Genomic DNA, 19,877 nt, shown 5'->3' with positions numbered 1-19,877 from the left:
AGGGGGAGGCCTTCAATGAGATGGATTGATACGGTGGCTGCGATGATGGGCTCAAGTATAGCAGGGATTGTGGGGCTGGCGCAGGATCGGGCAGTGTTTCATTCTGCTGTGCATGGGGTCGCTCTGAGTCGGAAACGACTCGACGGCACTTAACAACAACAACAACACTCATTGTCGGAGTTGGTCACCACTGGGCCTGTCTTAGGCATGTGGCTTCTCTTCCTCTGGCAATGCTGTCCCCTGCTTATCTGGCAGCTCCTCCTCCATCTCCATCTGCAACTCCTCCTCCTCTTCTTGAGGCCTAAGAGTGGGCATTCCTCAGGACACAAACCTAAGCCTTTTTCTCTCCTCACTCAGAGCTTTCTCCCTCAGAGTTCATTCTTATGACTTTATGTGCCACTGACAGCTCCCAAATGTAGATCTCCAACCCAAACGTCTCACAAGAATTTCCAACTTGGATATTCAAGGACCTACTTGATATCTCTATTTGGTTGTGGTTCAGACATTGTAAATTCACACACCCCAAACTGAGTATCTGGTAAACTCTTCACAAACCTGCTCATCTTCCTTTCTTTCCACCTCAGTAAATGATATGTCCATCTACCTCATTGCTCAAGAAACCTGGAATAGCCTTGATTCCCACCTTTCCTTCTCCTCTCATCAAATTAATTGCCACCTTCTGTTAATATTCCTGCTGATGTATGTTTCAAGTCCTCTTTGCTTCTTCTCCACGGCTCCCCCTCGTCCAGGTCAGCACCATCACTTTCTGGACTTTTGGCCTGCCTGTACCTACCCCCATCCCTTTATCGCATTCTCTACACAGTAGTCAGCATTACCTTTTGACATGTAATCAGATCTTTGCACTCCTGTTTAAAATCCTGCTGGAATAAGCACAATAAACTCCTGAATCTTACTTGGGCCATGATGCCTCATGGCCTCATCACAGGCCACCTCCCCCACTCCCTCTGGGCCACACTGGCCTCCTCTCCACTTCTGCCTTTGCTCTTCCCTGTTTCAGGGCCTTCATGGCTGCTGCTCCCTCTGCTAGAATATTCTTTCCTCTACTTTTCACCACCTAATGCCCAGCTCAACTTGGATAGGCTGTCTCTACTGCCTGATCTAAATTAGATCCCTCCCTTTTATCTCAACCTGTTCTTTTCCTTCAGTCTTAATCACAATTTTGTTTGTTTGTTTCAGGTATCACTTACTGCACTCTGAGCTGCTAAGGGTGCAGACCAGGTCTGTTTTGTTCACATCTCTTTAGCCTGCCCTTGGCACTGTGATTATTATTTAGGAAGTGCTCAGTAATCATGTTTCCAATGATGGAATGAATGAATGACCTTGCTAGCAAGTATAATAGGGGAGAAAGACATGGGAATTGCAACCTAAAGCACTAATGCCACAAGAGAGGACCTCTATAGTGTGGCCCCCAAAGTGTTCCAGGTGGTGAGGGGGTGTGGGCACCATGGCAGTTCTTTTTTGCCTGGCGTGGAGAGACTAGGGGAGGACTTGCAAGACTTCCCACACCAAACTCTTCCCAGAAGGGTTGAAGATCAGGCTGGAACTGTGAGATCAGAAATGGCTTCAGAGGAAGTCCATTGCCTCCCTCCTTTTCTTCTGCCCCTTTTGCCGGCTCTTGTGACCATCCCTCCACACGCCTTGGCTTCTTCTCTGCTCTTGCCTTTCCACCCCAGCCCCCAGAGTTAATCCAAGACAAGGTCTGCAGGAGTTATGCTAAGGCAGAAGAAAAAGAGAAACCACTGGAAATTGTTCCCCACGGCCCCCACCCTATTTCTTTCCTGCGTCTGAACCTGTTCCCTGGGCCTTTTGCCAGCTCCTACAGTGAAATGGCTCAGGCTTGAGTCCCACAGCCACTGTGCAGAAATGATTCCTACTTTGAGAGAGAAGTTCTAGTGATGGGACAGGTTTGAGGGATTTGCTGGAAATGGAAAACCTTTGTGTCCCAGCTTTAGTTTCTCTTTTTTATAGTGATAAACATCATTGGCAGGCCTTGAAAGGCCCCACTGTCTGTGATGCCACAGGTGAGAAGGGCAAGAGGACCTGGAAAAACAGGACCGAAGAGAAAGACAAGTCCCAACAGGCAAATAAGCCAGCTGTTCACAGAGAGAGGTCCCTGAGGGACAGACCTGCTGCCATCCCTGAGCTACCACCAGCGGCTCTGAGTTCCACAGATGTTGCCCTCCTGCTCCCTCCCAGGAGGGGAACCCCAAATTCATTGACAAGTAGAACCTCCAAATGCATTTGCCTCTAGAAAAGTAGCTGCACAAATGGTTAGTGTCTGTGGAGTATTATACTTAAGGTCTGCTATGAATCAACCACCATCTATGAAATTGTTACTAAAGAAATATATTTTTTAAATTCAAACAATAGATTTACAAATACAGTTACTGAACGTTTACTATGTACCAAGCACTATGCTAATAATCACTGAATGTGTTATTATGTTCAGTCCATATAGGAATCCCATGAGGGAGATATGCCCATTTTACAGATGAGAAAACAGATTTAGATGTCAAGTAACTTTCTCATGCCATGCAGTTTGCAGGTGGTGGTGCTGGAACTTAAACCCAGGTCTGATTCCTCACTTTAAACTATCATGATTCACTTTCAAACAGAAGCATTCCTTAAGTTAGGGCTGCAGTTACCTGGATAAAGCAAGGCCTTCTTCATCTCATTTCTTGTAACACTTTTTCTACCATCATAATATATTTCCTTATCCTTCTTGAAAGCATTTTTCTTTTCCTTTTCTCTGAACGTTTCTCTAATTTCTTAAGGTGAATTGGTGTGGAAGCATTTTCACATGATTTTGCAAATGGACACTTGGTACATGTTCATGGACACTGTAACTTAATTACTGCTCTGACCCAAAGGAAAAGAAGTTTCACACATTGGATTCATAATTGCATTTTGAACTGTCTTAATCTTTTCTTAGTAATCCATTTCTATTAAAATTTTGTTTATTTCTTACTGAAAGGAAGAAGATTTCTCTCCCAACATTGGCTGTCATCTGCCTGTGGCTTCGCCATCTTCCCAGCCTTGAAAAAGCAATGCTGCGTCTTTTTGAAAAGCTGCTGTCCAGTGAAAGAAATCATCTGCAGAGAATCGAACACTGTATAAAAGATTCATTGCTGGTATGTGCTGCACTCTGCTGAGGAGAGAGATCCTTAAAGAGAACGTTGGGTACCATCTGTTTTAGTCAAAGAAAGAAAAGGGGAAAACATTAAACAAAAAAACAATTTAAACAAAAAAATCACTGCCTTCAAGTCGATTCCCACTCTTGGTGACCCCTCCTTGGGTTCTGAGGTGGTATCGCTATGGAAGTAGATTGCCCAATCTGCTTTCCAAGGAGTGGCTGGTGGGTTTGAACTTCCAGCCTTCTGGTCAGCAGTCAGATGCCTTAGGTACTACTCCACAAGGTACCTAATATGGGGACTTTCATGCATGTGCATCCTCGGAGCATGTAGAGAATATCGATTTGAGGTTTACTTGATTCTCTTGCGCCTTGTACTGCATGTTCACAAGAATTGACCCTTAAACAACGTAAGCTTTTTATTTCAACATGAAAAGGGGATCTTTGAAAACTGACAATCTTATGAACAAGGGGAAGAATCAGCTAAGAAAGAAAACCATTTAAGAAATAACCTTGTAGCTCTTCACTAGAGGAAAATTAAATACTCAAAGAAAAACAGTTACAATAACGAGAAGAACTCCAAATTCTGCATGTTTTCTTTCGTTGGAGGCTGTCAGCCTTGAAACCGCCCTATGTCCAAACAGCTCACCTGTCTCCCTTCGTATTTAGGACTGTGACATAGGGGACTCCTTGGGCCACAGGTATCCCCACTGTTAGTCAGGTGTCAGGCAGTCTGGGGCCTCTTAGGCCATCCTCACCACCTGGCCAGTCAGGCTATTTCCCGTCTGTGGGAGGCAGCTCTGTGGCATTTGTGTGCATTGGTATAAGGACAGGAGTAAAGACCAGGGCAACCTGAAAAACACCATTCAGAAAACTCTGGTGAGTCCTGCTCACCGAGTGTCTGTCTTATGAGCACTGCAGGGGCTTTTGGTGTCTTCTCATTGGCCTTTGTAACCTGTGGGAAGTATGGGCAGAAAGATATTTCCTCTTGTGCAGATGGAGGACACTTGCTCAGAGAGAGATGGTGATGAGTCAGAGCTTACATTGGTGGTGAGGAGCCTAGGAAGGAGAGTGGCCACCTCCCTCTGGTGCTGAGGCGGGGAGGGTGGAGCTCTGTGCATAGAATGCCGCTTGCTGGCCGGGCTAACTTGCCTGAGTTTGCATGATCCCACCTTCCAGACACCTTCTGTTTGTTTAATTCATTTGGAATGTGCTATTTTCTTTCTTTCCCTTTCAAATGGAAAACAGTGTAAGGGACTCATAATTGAATCAGTTGCCTTCTTCCTGTGTTCTGTTTCTCTCTTTGGGCCCCCTTCCTTCTTCACCTGCTCAATGGACTGTTTATGGCACTGCTGGTCTTCTCTTTGTTTCCAGGGCTCCTCTCTGCCTTCCTGGCCTGTGGCCACCCAGGTGAACCTGGGTCCAGGGTCCTAACCAGGAAGTTAGGTCGCACACACTGAACCCAACTGATTTGCAAGTTTACAATATTTGATAGAATATGAAGAAAGGAAAAAAAAAGAAGAATACGTATGTATGCTAAGACAGAGAGAGCCCAAGAAGATAATTACTCCTTGACCTTACCATTCCAAAGAGATGCATATTAGGGCAAGAAATAAGAATGCATCTTAATTTTAAATAATTACAATAAAATGTAAAATAAATGAACAAAGGCTTTTCTGGCCCCTGGCAACCGATTCCAAGGATTATATTTATTGTCTCTTTATTTCTAATTTAAACATACAGGCTATAAGTTAATTTTCTGTGGTGCTTTTTCAGTGGTGATATATAAGAATTGGCTATTTCTTTGCTTTTAAGGCCCTTATTTAATTTTCTTTACATCTTCTCTATATGGAAAAAATCAAAGCTCCACTTGCTCTTCTAAGCTGCTTTGATTCTGCAGCCTTTCAGAGATCCTTGGGCTTTTCTCTCAGCCCCTTCCATGTCCTTCCCACCTGTGGACCTCAGGCTCGAGTAGCACTTTAGTAAGCAGCGGATGTCGCTGGGCATGAACGAGAGAGAAAGCAGACGCTCCCATTAAACATCACACTGTATAGTCTTCAGTCTCCAGTTCATAGTTGAAGATAATCTCCCCTAGTCAAACAGCTTCTCAGCCAGTTGATTTACAAAAGCATTTATCAGGATCATGTGTGTGGAGATTCAGAACTTCCATTATGGTTAAATGGTTATCCTAGAGGGTGTTACTTGGTTTAATTTATTGTGGCATTTTCAGGATGTGACCTCTCTATGCCTTATGGTTCAGGAAGGTAATTACAGTACAGATGGTGAGCCTGAGCCCCTGATTGGCGTGGGCTGAGCTCACAGCCATCACAGGCTGTGCAGTGCCAGAGAGTCAGGCAGGCTGGGCTGAGCCTGTGACATGACTTCATGATTAGACAGGTAACCTGAAGAACTGCTTCCTAATTGCATAATCTGATGCATTTATCGCAGCACAGTATCTCAGTGCAGTGACAGGACTATTCAGGGATATCATGGAGATTGCTAGGACTCAGATAGCACGAGACGGCTGTGCTTTCCTACAGGAGAAACTTGAGACCTATTATATTATATTTAGATTCTGAGAGTAATTATAGTGTGATGGTCTAAGTAACTTGTACTTTATATGGAGCTCTGTTAATTATGTTTCCATCCCTTGGGACTATCCAGAATTAGTACTGGAAATTCTATAGTTACTGAGACGTAACAAAAACAAAAGATAAAAGTGTGGTACAGGTTGCACAAAACGAAATGACCTCCCCAAATGTCTTTGGCCTCTCAGGGACTCAGAGGCCTTGTATTTTCCATTAAGACTCTGAATAATAAGGAGTTAATGTAATAGCACCAAATTCTAAATGTGTCTATATGTATCTGATTTGTAAAATTAAAAAAAAAAAAAGTTTTCAAACACCAGTTGACTTTGGAAGTTCACCCTTTGGATTCTGTGGATTTTACTACCCCTGGGTACATGGCCACCTATAGTATGTGGTCACGGTATTAATTCCCTTTTGTCATTGATTGTGCAGACTGAAACTTTTCAAAAGCAGATCATCTTGTGTTTCCCTTGACAGCCAGATGCTGAAAGATTGTGATCTGTGATTCCAGATCTGACCTTCAAATCAATGTCAGGAACAGTGAAAACATTTGCTACTTATGCAGCTTTCTCAGCATTGTTCAGTGTGCCAAGGCTGGGCCTGAATCAGAAGGATTTTCCAGTAACAATTCCACTGTGGAGCCCAGAAAGCTATTGTATGAACTCCACATTTGAATGAAAAGTGCTGGCTGGGTGGTGGGGTGGCACTGTGCTTGGCTGTGCCATGGTCCCAGGCCCCTGCATTCACCCCTTCTTTGGCCAGCCCCACATGCTGCCTGACATGCAGGCTGTGTCCAGAAGAGCTGCTCCCTGCACTCTCAGGCAGATTTGCTGATAGGAAAGCAGGGAGCAGAAGAGGAGCAAGAGGGGAAAGGGTACCGGGAGGCAGGGCTGTTTTTGTCTGATGAGATTTTAAATCAGAGAATACTCCTTGCATGCTCTCCTAGCTCAATGTCTTCAGAGTATAATTAAATTATTTCTTTGTCTAATAGAAACTTAAGAATACAAAGTTGCTAGATAGCTCCATGTCACCCTTGACCTCCTTAATAGGAAATAAGATGCAGTCTTTTCCTCCTTCTCCAGATAACAATCTGAGCCACTACCAAAAAAAATCCTGAATCTTCCTCTTCACAAAATTCCAGTACTGTTTGCCTTTAGTAAAATATTATACAGAAGAATTACCTCCATATCCTAGACAATGCTGCCGGTTTTCTGTGTTTGTTCTAGGGTTTTCTTTTTCTTAAGCATTTTCTTCTTGAATTTTTAATGGGATTCATGCAACTTAACAAAATCTGAAGAAGGGACTAATTGAGCATCAGTTGAATAGGAAAGTGTGGTGGTGGCTTATGCTTGTGACTGACTGAAAGGTAAAGAATTTGCATCTCGGGACAGTAATTGCACTTCCCAGCATCGGCCTCAGGGGGGCACCAGATTCCCCAGCATTGTTTGCAAAGAAAGAGGCCAAGATTCCACGTTTGGTCTTTACTGTTGGGGAAGTAGGACTTTGCCACCAGGCAGAGACGAAGGGAGAGAAAAAAGCAAAACAAAACAGAGCAGTCATCAACCTTGGGGGCCATTGCCACTCAGGCTGAGCAGGGAGGGGGCTGCAGGGCTTTTAATTGGGAGATAGTTGTTCAGGATCCAGACCTGGGCATCCCTGTCCTATGTGCCCCTACTTCTTTGCACTAGGATTCTCACACAGTGCATATAAATTTAAACAAAAGTACATTTGATACTTGTGTTTTTTATTTTTTTTATGCCCAGGACTGACAGATTTATCACTAATTAAACAATAATTGCATTATGGAGCACTAAAAAAAAAAATTCTTGTAGTATAAACAACATCTGGCAAAGATTAAAAAGAAAGAATAACTTTTCCAAGCTCAGATTTGTTGAAAGAAACTTAAAGATTTGAAACAAAATAGATCCTAAAATGTAAAAGAGGTGGTGTCTGCAGTCTTATGTTTAGTATTTTGAAAGTAGAAGAAAATTCTATAATGAAAAATACATATTTATAAAGGTGATTTATTTTACATGATATATATGGTTTTATATAAGTAGATTTTTTTTAAAAAAAAATTTTAACTCAATAAAGGAGTTCACCGTTGAAAGGAATATAGAGGATTCTTACAGAGAATCCTTTTTTTAAGAAGCCATTTTGTTGTGAATAGGAGCTCTGGTGACTCAGTGCCTAAGGCATTTGACTGCTAACCAGAAGGTTGGTGGTTCAAACCCACCAGCCACTCCATGGAAGGAAGATGGGGCAATCTACTTTCGCTGCCTCAGAAACCCAGTGGGGTCGCTATGAGTTGGAATCAACTCAATGGCAGTGAATGTGGTTCTTTTTTTTTGTTTGTTTTTGTTGTAAATATAGTCACCCTTTAACTTATATACATAAAATAACATAGGGCTCACCCCTCCAGAGGACAGTGGCTTGGAAGAGTTGGGTAAACCGTGGGTCATGATTGCCAGGCTGGTGGTGAAAGAGGCATTTCTTGAAATGACCATTTGTTATGTATTGAGTGTCGTCAGTCCCCCTCCCAAACAGGTGTTGGAATCTGAACCCCTATACCCCTAGATGTAATCCCATTTGGAACAAGGTTTTTTTTGTTATGCTCAGGAGGCCGTATCAGCATAGGGTATGTCTTGAACATAATCTCTGGAGATGTAAAAAGAGCAGGTTAGACACAGAAGCAAGCACCATGGGGGAAAGGTGCATGCTATGTGGAGATCTCCGAGGAGCACCGAGAAGAACACGAAACCAAACCAAACCCACTGCCATTGCGTGATTCCAACTCATAGCAACCCCCACTGGGTTGCTGAGGCAGTGAATCTTTACGGAAGTAGATTGCCTAGTCTTCCTTCTGCAGAGTAGCTGGTGGGTTTGAACCACCAACCTTCTGGTTAGCCATCAGATGCCTCAGGCACTATGCCACCAAGAAGAAAACTAGAGAAGCTGAAACAAGGATTTTCCCCCACAGTGGGCAGAGAGAGCCTCCCCCTAGAGCCAGTGCCCTGAATTCAGACTTCTAGCCTCCTAAACTGAGAGAATAACTGTCTGTTCATTAAAGCCACCCACTCACCCACTTGTATTTCTGTTTATTGCAGCACTGGAGAATAAGCCACCATTTCCTTGAGTACAGTATTTAAGTTACATGAAAATAGACTATGAGAGAGAATTTACTTCATACTTCTTAGACTTCAGCTTCTCAACTCTCATCTGCAATTTCTCTCTTTATTTATTTTTTTTTAAGAAAAAAAATATATCTTTAATGGTAATAGGAGAAAAAGACGTAAGAAAGTTATTTCTGCTCCTTCACTGGCTTTTCACAGAGGTATTCACTTTTGTCTCTAAATCACCTCCTTATCCTATGATAATTATTTCCCTTTCTGATTTGTGTTTCTGTGTGCTCTTTCTCTCACCACCACCACCACCCCCACTTCCCCACACATGTACACGCCGAATAAGAAAGTGGTAGGAAAAAAATATGTCTTCCTGACAATCCTGCTGTACGGTGTTCTCAAGGCTCTTAAGTGGCAAGTGGCTTGTAATCGTCCTTGGTGAACCAGGCCGCAAATAACACATTAAACAGGTATCCGAGGCCAAGAGCAAGAACCAGTGTTATTTGTATCATTCATAGTACAGACCGACATGCTGGTCTGTCCCTTACCTCTCCTCCAAAACGCAGGCCTAGAACACCATAGGAGCTCTGGTAGCATAGTGCCCAAGGCACTTGACTGCTTACCAGAAGGCCGGCGGTTCAAACCCACCAGCCACTCCTCGGAAGGAAGATGGGGCAATCTACTTCTGTAATGATACTGCCTTGGAAACCCAAGAAGGGGTTGCTATGAGTTGGGTCCGACTAGATGGCACACAACAACAACAACAGAGAACACCATCATGGTGTATTTATTCTGTGGTGGTGCTGTTCCTCCTGATTTTGTTGAGGGATGGGAGTGGACAGAGAGGAGGTGATAGCTGTGGGAGATGGAAGGGATGCGTGCCCAGCAGAACCATGCTGCTCGTCAGAAAAGGAAGCAAAGAGCCTCAAGCTCTCCATCACTGCTTTCCCTTCTTCCTGGGACAGTTATTGTTGTTGTTATGTGCCGTTGAGTCGGACCCAACTCATAGCGACCCCTCCTTGGGTTTCCGTGGCAGTATCACTACAGAAGTAGATTGCCCCATCTTCCTTCCGAGGAGTGGCTGGTGGGTTTGAACTGCCAGCCTTCTGGTTAGCAGTCAAGTGCCTTAGGCGCTATGCTACCAGAGCCAGTTGGTAAGGCGCTAGGGCAGAGGGAGGGGGAAGGAAGAAGGGCAAAACTGCAAGAATTGATGGCCTCCTGGTGACAGTTTCCCTGGACTTGACATGAAAATCATTAGGCCAGATGGAAAAGAGCAGAGCTTGAGAAGGAACAGATTTTGGTGGGATGAGACAAACAGACAAGCAGATGGAACCTAAGAAAGTATTCCTATTCTTTGCTCATCTTGGAAGATAATTGCCCAGATGATGGGGCTTCAGAGGGAGGATCTGGAGCCCTGGGTGGCAGAGTGGTTTGTGGCATGTCGCTGTAGTGTCCCACTTTACAAATGAAACAGACACACAGAAGGGTTAAATGTTGCCTCATCACTCACAGGGCTGCTGTCAAGATTTAGGAGGGAAATACATGGTGTCCAAAGAAGCGTACATTTAGATGTTAATTCTATTTGGAGGATTCACTTGGTAAGAAAAGCAGCTGAAGTTTGTGTTTGTGATTGGGTGTCCCTGGGGCCCATGCCTAGCCTGTTGGTGCTCTGGTGTCCATGAGGGGACAACCCACACACAGCCTTAAATCATGTACTTGGGAAGTGTCGTCTCTTTTTAAATCCCTTCAGTAAAGGCTGTGGATGAAAAAGAGCTGTTCAAAGCCCAGCCAGGGAGACTCTTTTGAAAATCAAAATTCCTGCCAGTCCATATCAGTAAGGTTTCCCCTGCCTCTTGGCTTCTTATCTGTCTTAATGCTAAAACAGGTTGTGGAAGCAGGTAGAGAGCAACCAGGGGTTAGAAAAATTTGAAAAGAAGGGAATCTAAGAGGAGAGTACATCGTCATGGGAACAGGCAGATTCCATAATCTGCAGACATTTAAAACATTCAATTGATCTGTTTTGCTAGAAAACAGTATATATATACATATGTTGCTTGTTGTTGTTACATACACATATACATATATATTTGCCTAAGACATCTGACTGCTAACCAGAAGGCTAGCGGTTTAGACCCACCAGCCACTCCTCGGAAGGAAGGTTGGGCAATCTACTTCCGTAGTGATACTGCCTTGGAAACTCAAGGAGGGGTCGCTATGAGTCGGATCCGACTCAGTGGCAGTGAGGTTGGTTTGGTTTATGTATGGATGGATGTGTGTGTGTGTGTGTGTATAATTATTATGTAAAAGTATATCCAAGCTCTACTTCTCTGTTGGCAAATTAAATTAGAACTTCCTTCCTTGCTTTCACCCTTGATTTACATTGTATCCCTATTTTATATATTGGATCATCTTCCCCCCACCTGTTTTTTTTTTTTTTTTTTACCATTTGGAAATCCTTGTAATTAGTGTTGAATGGTTCTCTGTTAGCATCAAGCTTATAGAGTGGCTCTGGAGTAGTTAGACCATTTAGAGCAAAAGGAAATGGTTCCTTGTTACCATTTTCCATTTTAGTCGTATTTCCCATCAGGGCATATTTAGATTGTGTGGGTCTGTCTGTGGCACATAGCAGTGCTGTTTGATCTGAAGCCCTCCATTGAACAGGCATATTGTCTATCCACTAAACTTTAAAAAGTTGTGCTGGAAAGCTTAGATGAATCACGTTTCTTCAAGACATGTACTTTGCTTCTCCTTTCTTATTTGATTTTCCCATTATGAATACATAGAAACTTCTATGATATTTTCTGGGCATATATCCAATAATATCTTAATAACTATTAGCATCTCTGTTATTATTTACAGTGAGGCTGAGAAGCAGGAAGATTAAATGATTTGCCCAAGATCAAAGCTAAGAAATGATCTGCCTCTACTTGGTGGAACCATGGTTCTGCCGAGTGACTTTCTTGAGCAGATAATGAATTTGTCTTGGAGACTTTCTAGTTGGTTCCTTTTAGATAAAAATGCACATCAGTGAAGGATTAGGGAGTGTGGGAGAGAAGAAGGAAGGTTTAATCTTCATGTTTTATTTGAAGAGTAGACATTTGTAACCTACAAATCACAAATCTGTCTCCTTCAGATAATAAAAAGGAAATCCCATCATTTTCACTGGTGGCAGGCCTTGGAGCCTTCTGTGAAGCCTGTAGTAGAAGTGTGTGAACACTAGATGGCACACGTTCAATGTTACAACGTTACAGTGTAGTGACACTGGAGTGGGAGACAGTCTATGGCGATAATGGACCATTCTTTCTTCAGTGTGCTCAAGGAAACTTAAGAAGCAAACCATATCCTGTTTCTTTTCCTTGCTGAGGAGTCTGTGAAAAATTGTTTCCTAAAGCAAGCACTGTATGACCAGAAGAAATGTCCTGAAGACCGTAATCACTAAGATGATTTTGGATGCTTTTGTGAAACATCTGTTTTAGAACCCAAATGGGTATTTTCATTTGGCTTAATCTCATACCAAAAGATATAGAACCAAAAAGTATCTTAACAACTGTTAGCATCTTTGGCCAAAAGATACAGGACCTACATCAGGCCTGCTGAAACCGCCACCTAGGCCGCAGGAGACTGTAGTCCACAGATTTAAACCCCTCAGAGCAGATCACAAAAATATTCTAAGAATACACTGAGACAGTTTTTATCATTCAAGATAATGGGTTTTTTTCCATTAATCCTTTTTTATCCTAAATATCTTAAGCTGCTGAATTTGTAGTACACTAAAATGTAATGTTTAGTCCAATATGGTGATGGTGAGTGCTTTCCTCAGTAATAACTCTACATTATTAAGCACTCATTGCTTAATAACCTAAAAAAAATTAAACCTATTGCCAAGAAGTCGATTCTGATGCATGGTGACCCTGTGTGTCATGCAGCAGGTTTTCTTGGCTAGTGATCTTTACGGGAGCAGATTGCTAGCCCTTTGTTCCATGGCACCACTGGATGGCTTTGAACCTCCAACTTATGTTAGTAAAAGACCACACCCAGCAACTTTCATTGCATAGTAAGGAGAAAGAAAAAGATAGCAGGCCTGGATCTGACATTAAGGTCAAGACCACTTGAGGAGGTAAGACACACATGTATAGTCAGTGTCACTCACAGCACAGGTAGGCTCTGTCGTCACACGGCATGCTGACAGATGTTTTTATATTTTCCATGGTATGGATGGATTCTTTCTTCTGGATCAGATGGGCTTAGAGAAAGTGTGAACATACAGAAGAATATAAGGAAGGGAATAGGGCTGGCCCCTCCCCAAGGTGGGGGACCACTATTTGCATTCAGTTGTATGCAGCTATTTCCCATGTAGCACCAGTGTGCTGTTCTTTTCTGTAACCTAAAGGAATGTGTCCATGTTCTAATGACCAACAGTTCTGGACTGTTCATTTGCTTGAAAGCAGCAAGTCATTTTTAATGAAGTGCCGTGATGTTTACTTTCTCGTGGTCTTTTCCTTTGCAGCCTCAAGCAGCTTGTCATCCTGCCATATTCAGAATCGTAGATGAGATGTTCAGGTAAGTATGAGGCCATTCTGAAAGTGTTTGATTGCCAGACATAACCAGAACATTCTGTGGTCATCTCTGACTGTACTGGGGGAAAATTCACATTTCTGATTTCTTATCCTTCTGAGCTCTGTGGTAGTTAGAGGTGAAAATTCGAAAGTCAACATATAATTAAAAGTCAACACCTAAGAATTAAGATAACTTCCTTTCTCTAATCTTTTTAAATTCTAATAATAATCATAGAAAAGCAGGACTGAATTAGCTATTCATGTAGGAGTTTTCTCAGATCAGAATAAAGGGTGGCAGTATATTCCCTTCACCACATGGGGGCTGACCAATCTTTTTGAAGGATTTTAAAACAAAGGAGAGGGGAAAAAAAAAAAAAAAAACACCAAGCCATTCATAACAGAACTCTCCTAAAAGGCAAAACATTCATCTGTATTTTGAAAATACCAGTACTTCTTGGGAAACAAATTGATAGGATTTATAGGTGACAGGAGCTGAGGAGATGGCTGGGTTGGGTTGGATTATGGCTGTCAGTTAGTGGGTGTTGTAATCATGGAGTTGTAAGACCAGACCCCATTCGGGGAACTTGTGTCCTTTTTCTGGCCCCTTACGTGAGTACCAGTGTAGCCAGGAGCTCTGCTCCTCCCCTGTTCCTTCCCCTCCTACAGCAGGGCAGGCTCCAGGTAGATAGCACACGTCGGGAAAGGAATTCTTACAACAGCAAATAACCTTGCACTTGGCGTAGTTTTAAAACTTACAGACTTCAGATTAAATGAGCATAGAAATAAGAAGTCAAACACTTTTTGTCATTTGAAACTGGTAAAAATTTGAGTTGATTCTTTGTTTAACCACATATAAGAAAAATTAGTTGTAGGACCATGCATGAAAACCAAACTAGATACCTTCAGGTTCTTCTACCACTTTTTGACTGAGCCATGATACCCTTTTGGGCAACTCTTTCTCCACCTGCAAAAGCAGAATGTCTGTCAGTTCTGCATGTCCAGGCACATAGTGCACAAATCTTTATAAAGAGCATGGAGGCCTACATCAGACCGCCAATGTGGTATTTAATAATTTATAATCCAAGAACAAGAACTCTGCACAGTTGTTGTTGTTGTTGTTGTTATGTGCCGTCGAGTCGGCCCCAACTCATAGCGACCCCTCCTTGGGTTTCCGAGGCAGTATCACTACGGAAGTAGGATTGCCCAACCTTCCTTCCGAGGAGTGGCTGGTGGGATTTAGAATTTATTTAGAAAAGTGAGTGACAGATTTATCCTGTTTTCACACAAAGATTGATATCTGATGAGTTGAGATACTGCTAAAGCTTATGGCCAAGAGTGTTTCCATTCCTCCCTTTCACAGTTTGTGCCCGTATGTTGCCAGATTGGTCATGAGCTCTGTCTCCATTTGACTTTGCTTTGTTCAGGTGTGCCCTCTTGGGGACCGATGGGGCCCCAGAAGTCCTGGCTGCTCTTCAGGTGTTCACACGATGCTTTGTAGAAGCTCTGGAGAAAGAAAACAAGCAGGTTAGTTATTTAACAGATAAAATTCATTTGTCCCAAAGTAAAACAAGTGGTAAAGAGTATTTGGCTAATTGCTGAAAAGGAGCACTTTATTCTCAGTGATTTTTGTGGACTGTTTTGCTCATGAAGAAAGCTTCCAAATAAATATCTCAGCAAAGGTTTTAATTTAAATCTTAATTGAAAATAAATCAAGATAGCTCCTGTCTGCCCCATGCCCTGGTATCCAGGGACATCTGTCTCCCGCCGTGGCACAGCACATTACATGCCGCCACGTGCTGACCCACAGGATGAATTCTGCTACCCCCTGCAGGTGATGCTGTCTGCTCCTCAGGCTTCTTCTGACCCTCCCAGTCCAGCACCAGGCGTTCTGGAATCTGTATGGGCTGTGCTGAGTAGGAAATGTCACTTACTACAAAGCAGTATTGGACATTCTTAATAATTATTGAGCTTCCATTCCTAACTAAGACCCCAATGTGAATTGGATTCCAGGAGATAAAGATGTGGCAAGAATGACAATGACAGATTTGGATAACTGTGGAGGAGGAGCTGTGAATGGCAGTGACGAAGAGGTGTGTGTTAGACACAATCAGTGGACAAGAGGCCGGGCCTAGGCCTGTAGGGAGACTTGGGCTCCAGAGGCCATCAGCAAAGGCCAGGCAGCTGCTGCCTGCCTTAGAGTTCTCTAGAGAAACAGAACCAGAGATACAGAAAAGCAAGAGAGAGTTAAGGAATTGGCTCACAGAATTATGGGAGGCTGGCAAGTCTAAAATGTATAGGTCAAGTGACAGACTGGAGATTCCTGCAAGCTTATTTTCCAAAATCCATAGGTTAGGTGACAAGAAGAATGAAAAGTGAAGGAGTTCTGGCAAAATGTCTGTTTATAGTCTAGAGACAGAACAACCCTAGGGAAAACTCCCTTTTTGCCCTTAAGGCATCCAACTGATTGGATGAGAACCATCCACATTATGGAGGATGATATGTTTTACTTAAGGCCAACTGATTTAACCACAGGGGGGGTCAGTGGTAGAATTCTTGCCTTCCATACAGGAGTTGTTGCTGTTGCTGTTGCTGTTGTAGTTGTTGTTGTTGTTATTTGCCATCAAGTTGGACCCGACTCATAGCGACCTCCTCCTTGGGTTTCTGAGGCAGTATCACTACAGAGGGAGCTCTGGTAGCATAGTGGCTAAGATACTTGCCTGCTAACCAGACGGCTGGCGGTTCAAACCCACCAGTCACTCCTCGGAAGGAAGGTTGGGCAATCTACTTCCATAGTGATACTGCCTCGGAAACCCAAGGAAGGGTCGCTATGAGTCGGGTTTGACTTGACGGCACATAACAACAACAACAACAACATCACTACAGAAGATTGCCCAACCTTCCTTCAGAGGAGTGGCTGGTGGGTTTGAACCGCCAGCCTTCTGGTTACTGGTCAAGTGCCTTGGGCACTATGCTACCAGAGCTCCTTCCATACAGGAGGCTTGAGTTCAATTCCTAACCAATGCATCTCAAGTGCAGCCACCACTCATCCATCAGTGGAGGTTTGCATTGTTGCTCTGATGCTGCACAGGTTTCAGCAGAGCTTCCAGACCAGGATGGACTATGAAGAAAGGCCTGGTGATCTGATAATCAGCCAGAGAAAACCCTGCAGATTGCAACAATCTGATCTGCAGCCCATCATGGGGATGGTGCAGGACCCGGTGGCATTTTGATTTGTTGTGCATGTGTCAGGAGCTGGCACAGTGGTGGCTAACAACAACAGCTATTTGATTATCAGAGTCCAGACTGGTGTTTGACCAAACAACTGGGCACCATACCCAGCCAAGCTGACACATAAAATTAACCATCACAGGACCGTTGACCAATGAGAATAACTGTGTAAGGTAGAAACCTTTTCTATCCAGGGAGCTTTCATCTTTGGGCAGTTTCAATGGCTTTTCTTTCTAATAACCACAAACCAAACCAAAGCAACAAGTTGCTGTCCAGTCCATCCCAACTCATGTCTGTCCAAGTAGAACTGTGCTCCCTAGGGTTTTTATTGTCTGATATTTTGGAAGTAATGCACCAGGCCTTTCTTCTGAGGTACCTCTGCATAGACTCAAACCAACAGCTTTTTGATTAGAAGCTGAGAGTGCTAACCATTGCACCACCCTGGGACTCTAATAGCCACAGACTTAAAAAATTTATGTGGCACTCTGCCTGTTCTGAACACCTTGGTTCATGACATCTTCCCCATGAAGTGTACTATGGTTCCTGTGTTATTTTCTACAGTTTAACTTGTGAGAGCAGGACCTGGTGCTCAGCTCCACTAAAATCTGACACACCCACAAAGAAGCCACTCAGGATTTAGCAGCTGCTTCTACTTTTTAGAGCAATGGTAATATTTATGATTTATTTTTTCCCCATTCTCTCTTTCCCTAGGGAAGGTAGCTAGACTGTAGCAAATGGCGTTATCAATGGTACACTGCCTGGAATTCAGGCTGAGAGCTCTGCTGACAGGCATGGGCTGGCCCTTACAGTTATTTCAGGGCATGACTATAAATATCTTTTCTCTGCCCTTGGACATTATTTGTCTTCCCACTTAGGAACTGACCTCCAGAAAACCTCTCCCTGTGGCCCCTTGGCCTCACCTAGGTGGTGGACACTGGTGAAAAAATTCTTGCTCTGTAGCTTCAGCTCTTGTGGTATAGTGGTTAAGACATTTGATTGCTAACCAAAAGGTCAGTGGTTCAAACCCACCAGCTGCTCCGTGGAAGGAAGATGAGGCAGTCCATTTTCGTAAATATTTACAGCCTTGGAAACCCAGTGGAGGTTGCTATGAGTTGGAATCAACTTGATGGCAGTGAGTTTGAGTTTTTTGGTTTAGTTTCACCACAAGTCTGTTTTTCTTATCAACATTGTTACTAAGTCTCTGTGCTAGCCTTGGGGGCTGTGGATTTGGAATGGAGTTGTAGCTGCTTTATATTTGGAACAGTGCCTTGACCAATCCATGTGTGGTGTGGGGACCACACTGGGCAGTACCTGGAAAAAAGCAGGTACTCATCACACTCACCTTCAGCTCAGAGTAGGAGCTCTTACTCTTGTAAATGCATTCAGGTCTAGTGATGTAATTGCACATACCATATTTCATTTCTCTTCCTAGCACTATGACTGATCATCTGCCTTTGTAATGGATGGCTATTCTCATTTATTGGCCCCCTGCCTTTTTAAAAATAGACCTTGGGTGTCCATTTTTAGACTAATTGCAACCCTTGATGCATGATACTTTGTCATACTTGGTCCATACGTGATGCTCTTTTATTTCTTTGTTTTAATCATTCATTCATTCATTCTTAATAAAGTGGATATCTGTAAATCCAATATCTAAACCAAAACATTGACTTCTAGTAATGTCTTCCATCTACCCCTGTATTCCTGTTCTATCCCATACACTGCCATTCTCCCCCACAAATAACCACCATGATTTTTATCATGCCTTTCCTTGATTTTGAAAGCTTGGTCACATATATGGTAGCCTAAACCATATTTGTTTAGTTTTGGTTGTTTTTGTACATTCTATTTAGTCTCTTGAGACTTGCTTTTCCACTCACCATGTTACAGATTCATTTGTGTTGTATGTGGATGTGGTGAACTACTGTTGTGCACTATTCCATTGTGAAAATATAACACAAATCTATTTTCCTGATGTGGGCACTTAAGTTGTTTCTAGATTTTATTCCTATTACAAACAGTGTTGCTTTGAGCATTTTTTTTTTTTTTTAAACATTATGATTTGGGTGAAAGTTTACAGAGCAAATTCACGTTGCATACAGCAGCCCACATACACTTTCTCTCATGACACTGACAACTTACCACAATGCAACAGCTCCCCTTCCACTTCCTCCCCATAGTTACTTCTTCCCTGTGTCCTTCCCTCCATGAATTCCTGTCCCCTGAGCTGTCTCCCTGTGTATACACAGCCCTTCTATTCTCCCATGATTGTTCTCTCCAGGAAGGGTAGCTACTTAATGTAAATGTTCAGCTCATATGCCTGTCTTTTGTTTGGCTGGAAGCCACAGGACTGGGTTAAATTCCAGACCTGAAGGGCAGCTAGGAGCCGTGGTGTCAGTGGTTCCATCAAGCTCTATCAAACCAGCAAATCTGGTCCCTTTTTTTAAAAATGATTTTGAGTTTTGTTCCACATTGTTTTCCCACTCTACCCAGGATCTCCTACACAGATCCCCCTATGAGTGGTTGACAGTAGTAGCTGGGCACCATCTAGTTCTTCTGGTCTCATAGTTGTATAGGGTCAGGATCACATGGTGTACCTGTTGCTTGGATTAATTGTTTCCATGAATCTTTGGTTTTCTTCATTATTCTTTGCTCTGGATGAGGAGAAACCCACCATTGCATTTGGATGGCCGCTTGCAAGCTTTTAAGATCCCAGGCACTACTTGCCAAAGTAGGATGTGGAACAATGTTTTGTGTATTATGTTATGCCAATTGAGCTTGATGTCCTCTGGGATTATGGTCCCAAGCCCACAGGTCCAACTACTCACTCCCTCTGGGTACCTGGCCATGGCCAAGAAGTCACTCAACCTTGTCCCTTGTCAGCTCTACTATATACCTGTGAATTCTTACAGAATATACCAATACACTTGTAGAAACATTGTCTGCCAACCCTATACATGGTCATGGGCACACTGCCCCCTGCATAGACACACCTAATAGTTCAGCCTGTCCACCCATCTATCCACCCGTATATCTGTTTGACTTCACTGGCAGTGCAGTACTGTATGTGCAAAGGGGTTCATCTTTGTTGTCTGTACCTCCCATGTACCTCTCTATGTCTTCCTCTTCCTCAATGCCACCATGTTGATCACTCACATTTGGTACATTGCCCTTCTCTTCACCCAAATCAATACTTGTCAGTTCCGGCAAGATGGCGGACTAGGCACAAGAA

At 43.2% G+C, this 19,877-nt stretch overlaps 1 protein-coding gene across 1 annotated transcript in view; it reads left to right on the top strand.

Moving 5' to 3' along the window:
• FANCC (FA complementation group C) overlaps positions 1-19,877 on the top strand; it is a 208,014-nt gene that overhangs the window by 153,479 nt on the left and 34,658 nt on the right. The window contains exons 7-9 of the mRNA XM_007939843.1: positions 2,996-3,152; positions 13,369-13,421; positions 14,842-14,941. Coding sequence (XP_007938034.1) covers positions 2,996-3,152; positions 13,369-13,421; positions 14,842-14,941 — 310 coding nt within the window. The remainder of the gene's footprint in view (positions 1-2,995; positions 3,153-13,368; positions 13,422-14,841; positions 14,942-19,877) is intronic.

The sequence above is a fragment of the Orycteropus afer genome, unplaced genomic scaffold (assembly GCF_000298275.1).
Source record: "Orycteropus afer afer isolate SDZICR_OR568_19922 unplaced genomic scaffold, OryAfe1.0 scaffold00005, whole genome shotgun sequence".
In the NCBI taxonomy this organism is placed as follows: Eukaryota; Metazoa; Chordata; class Mammalia; order Tubulidentata; family Orycteropodidae; genus Orycteropus; species Orycteropus afer.
This window is presented reverse-complemented; position numbering and strand designations above follow the sequence as displayed.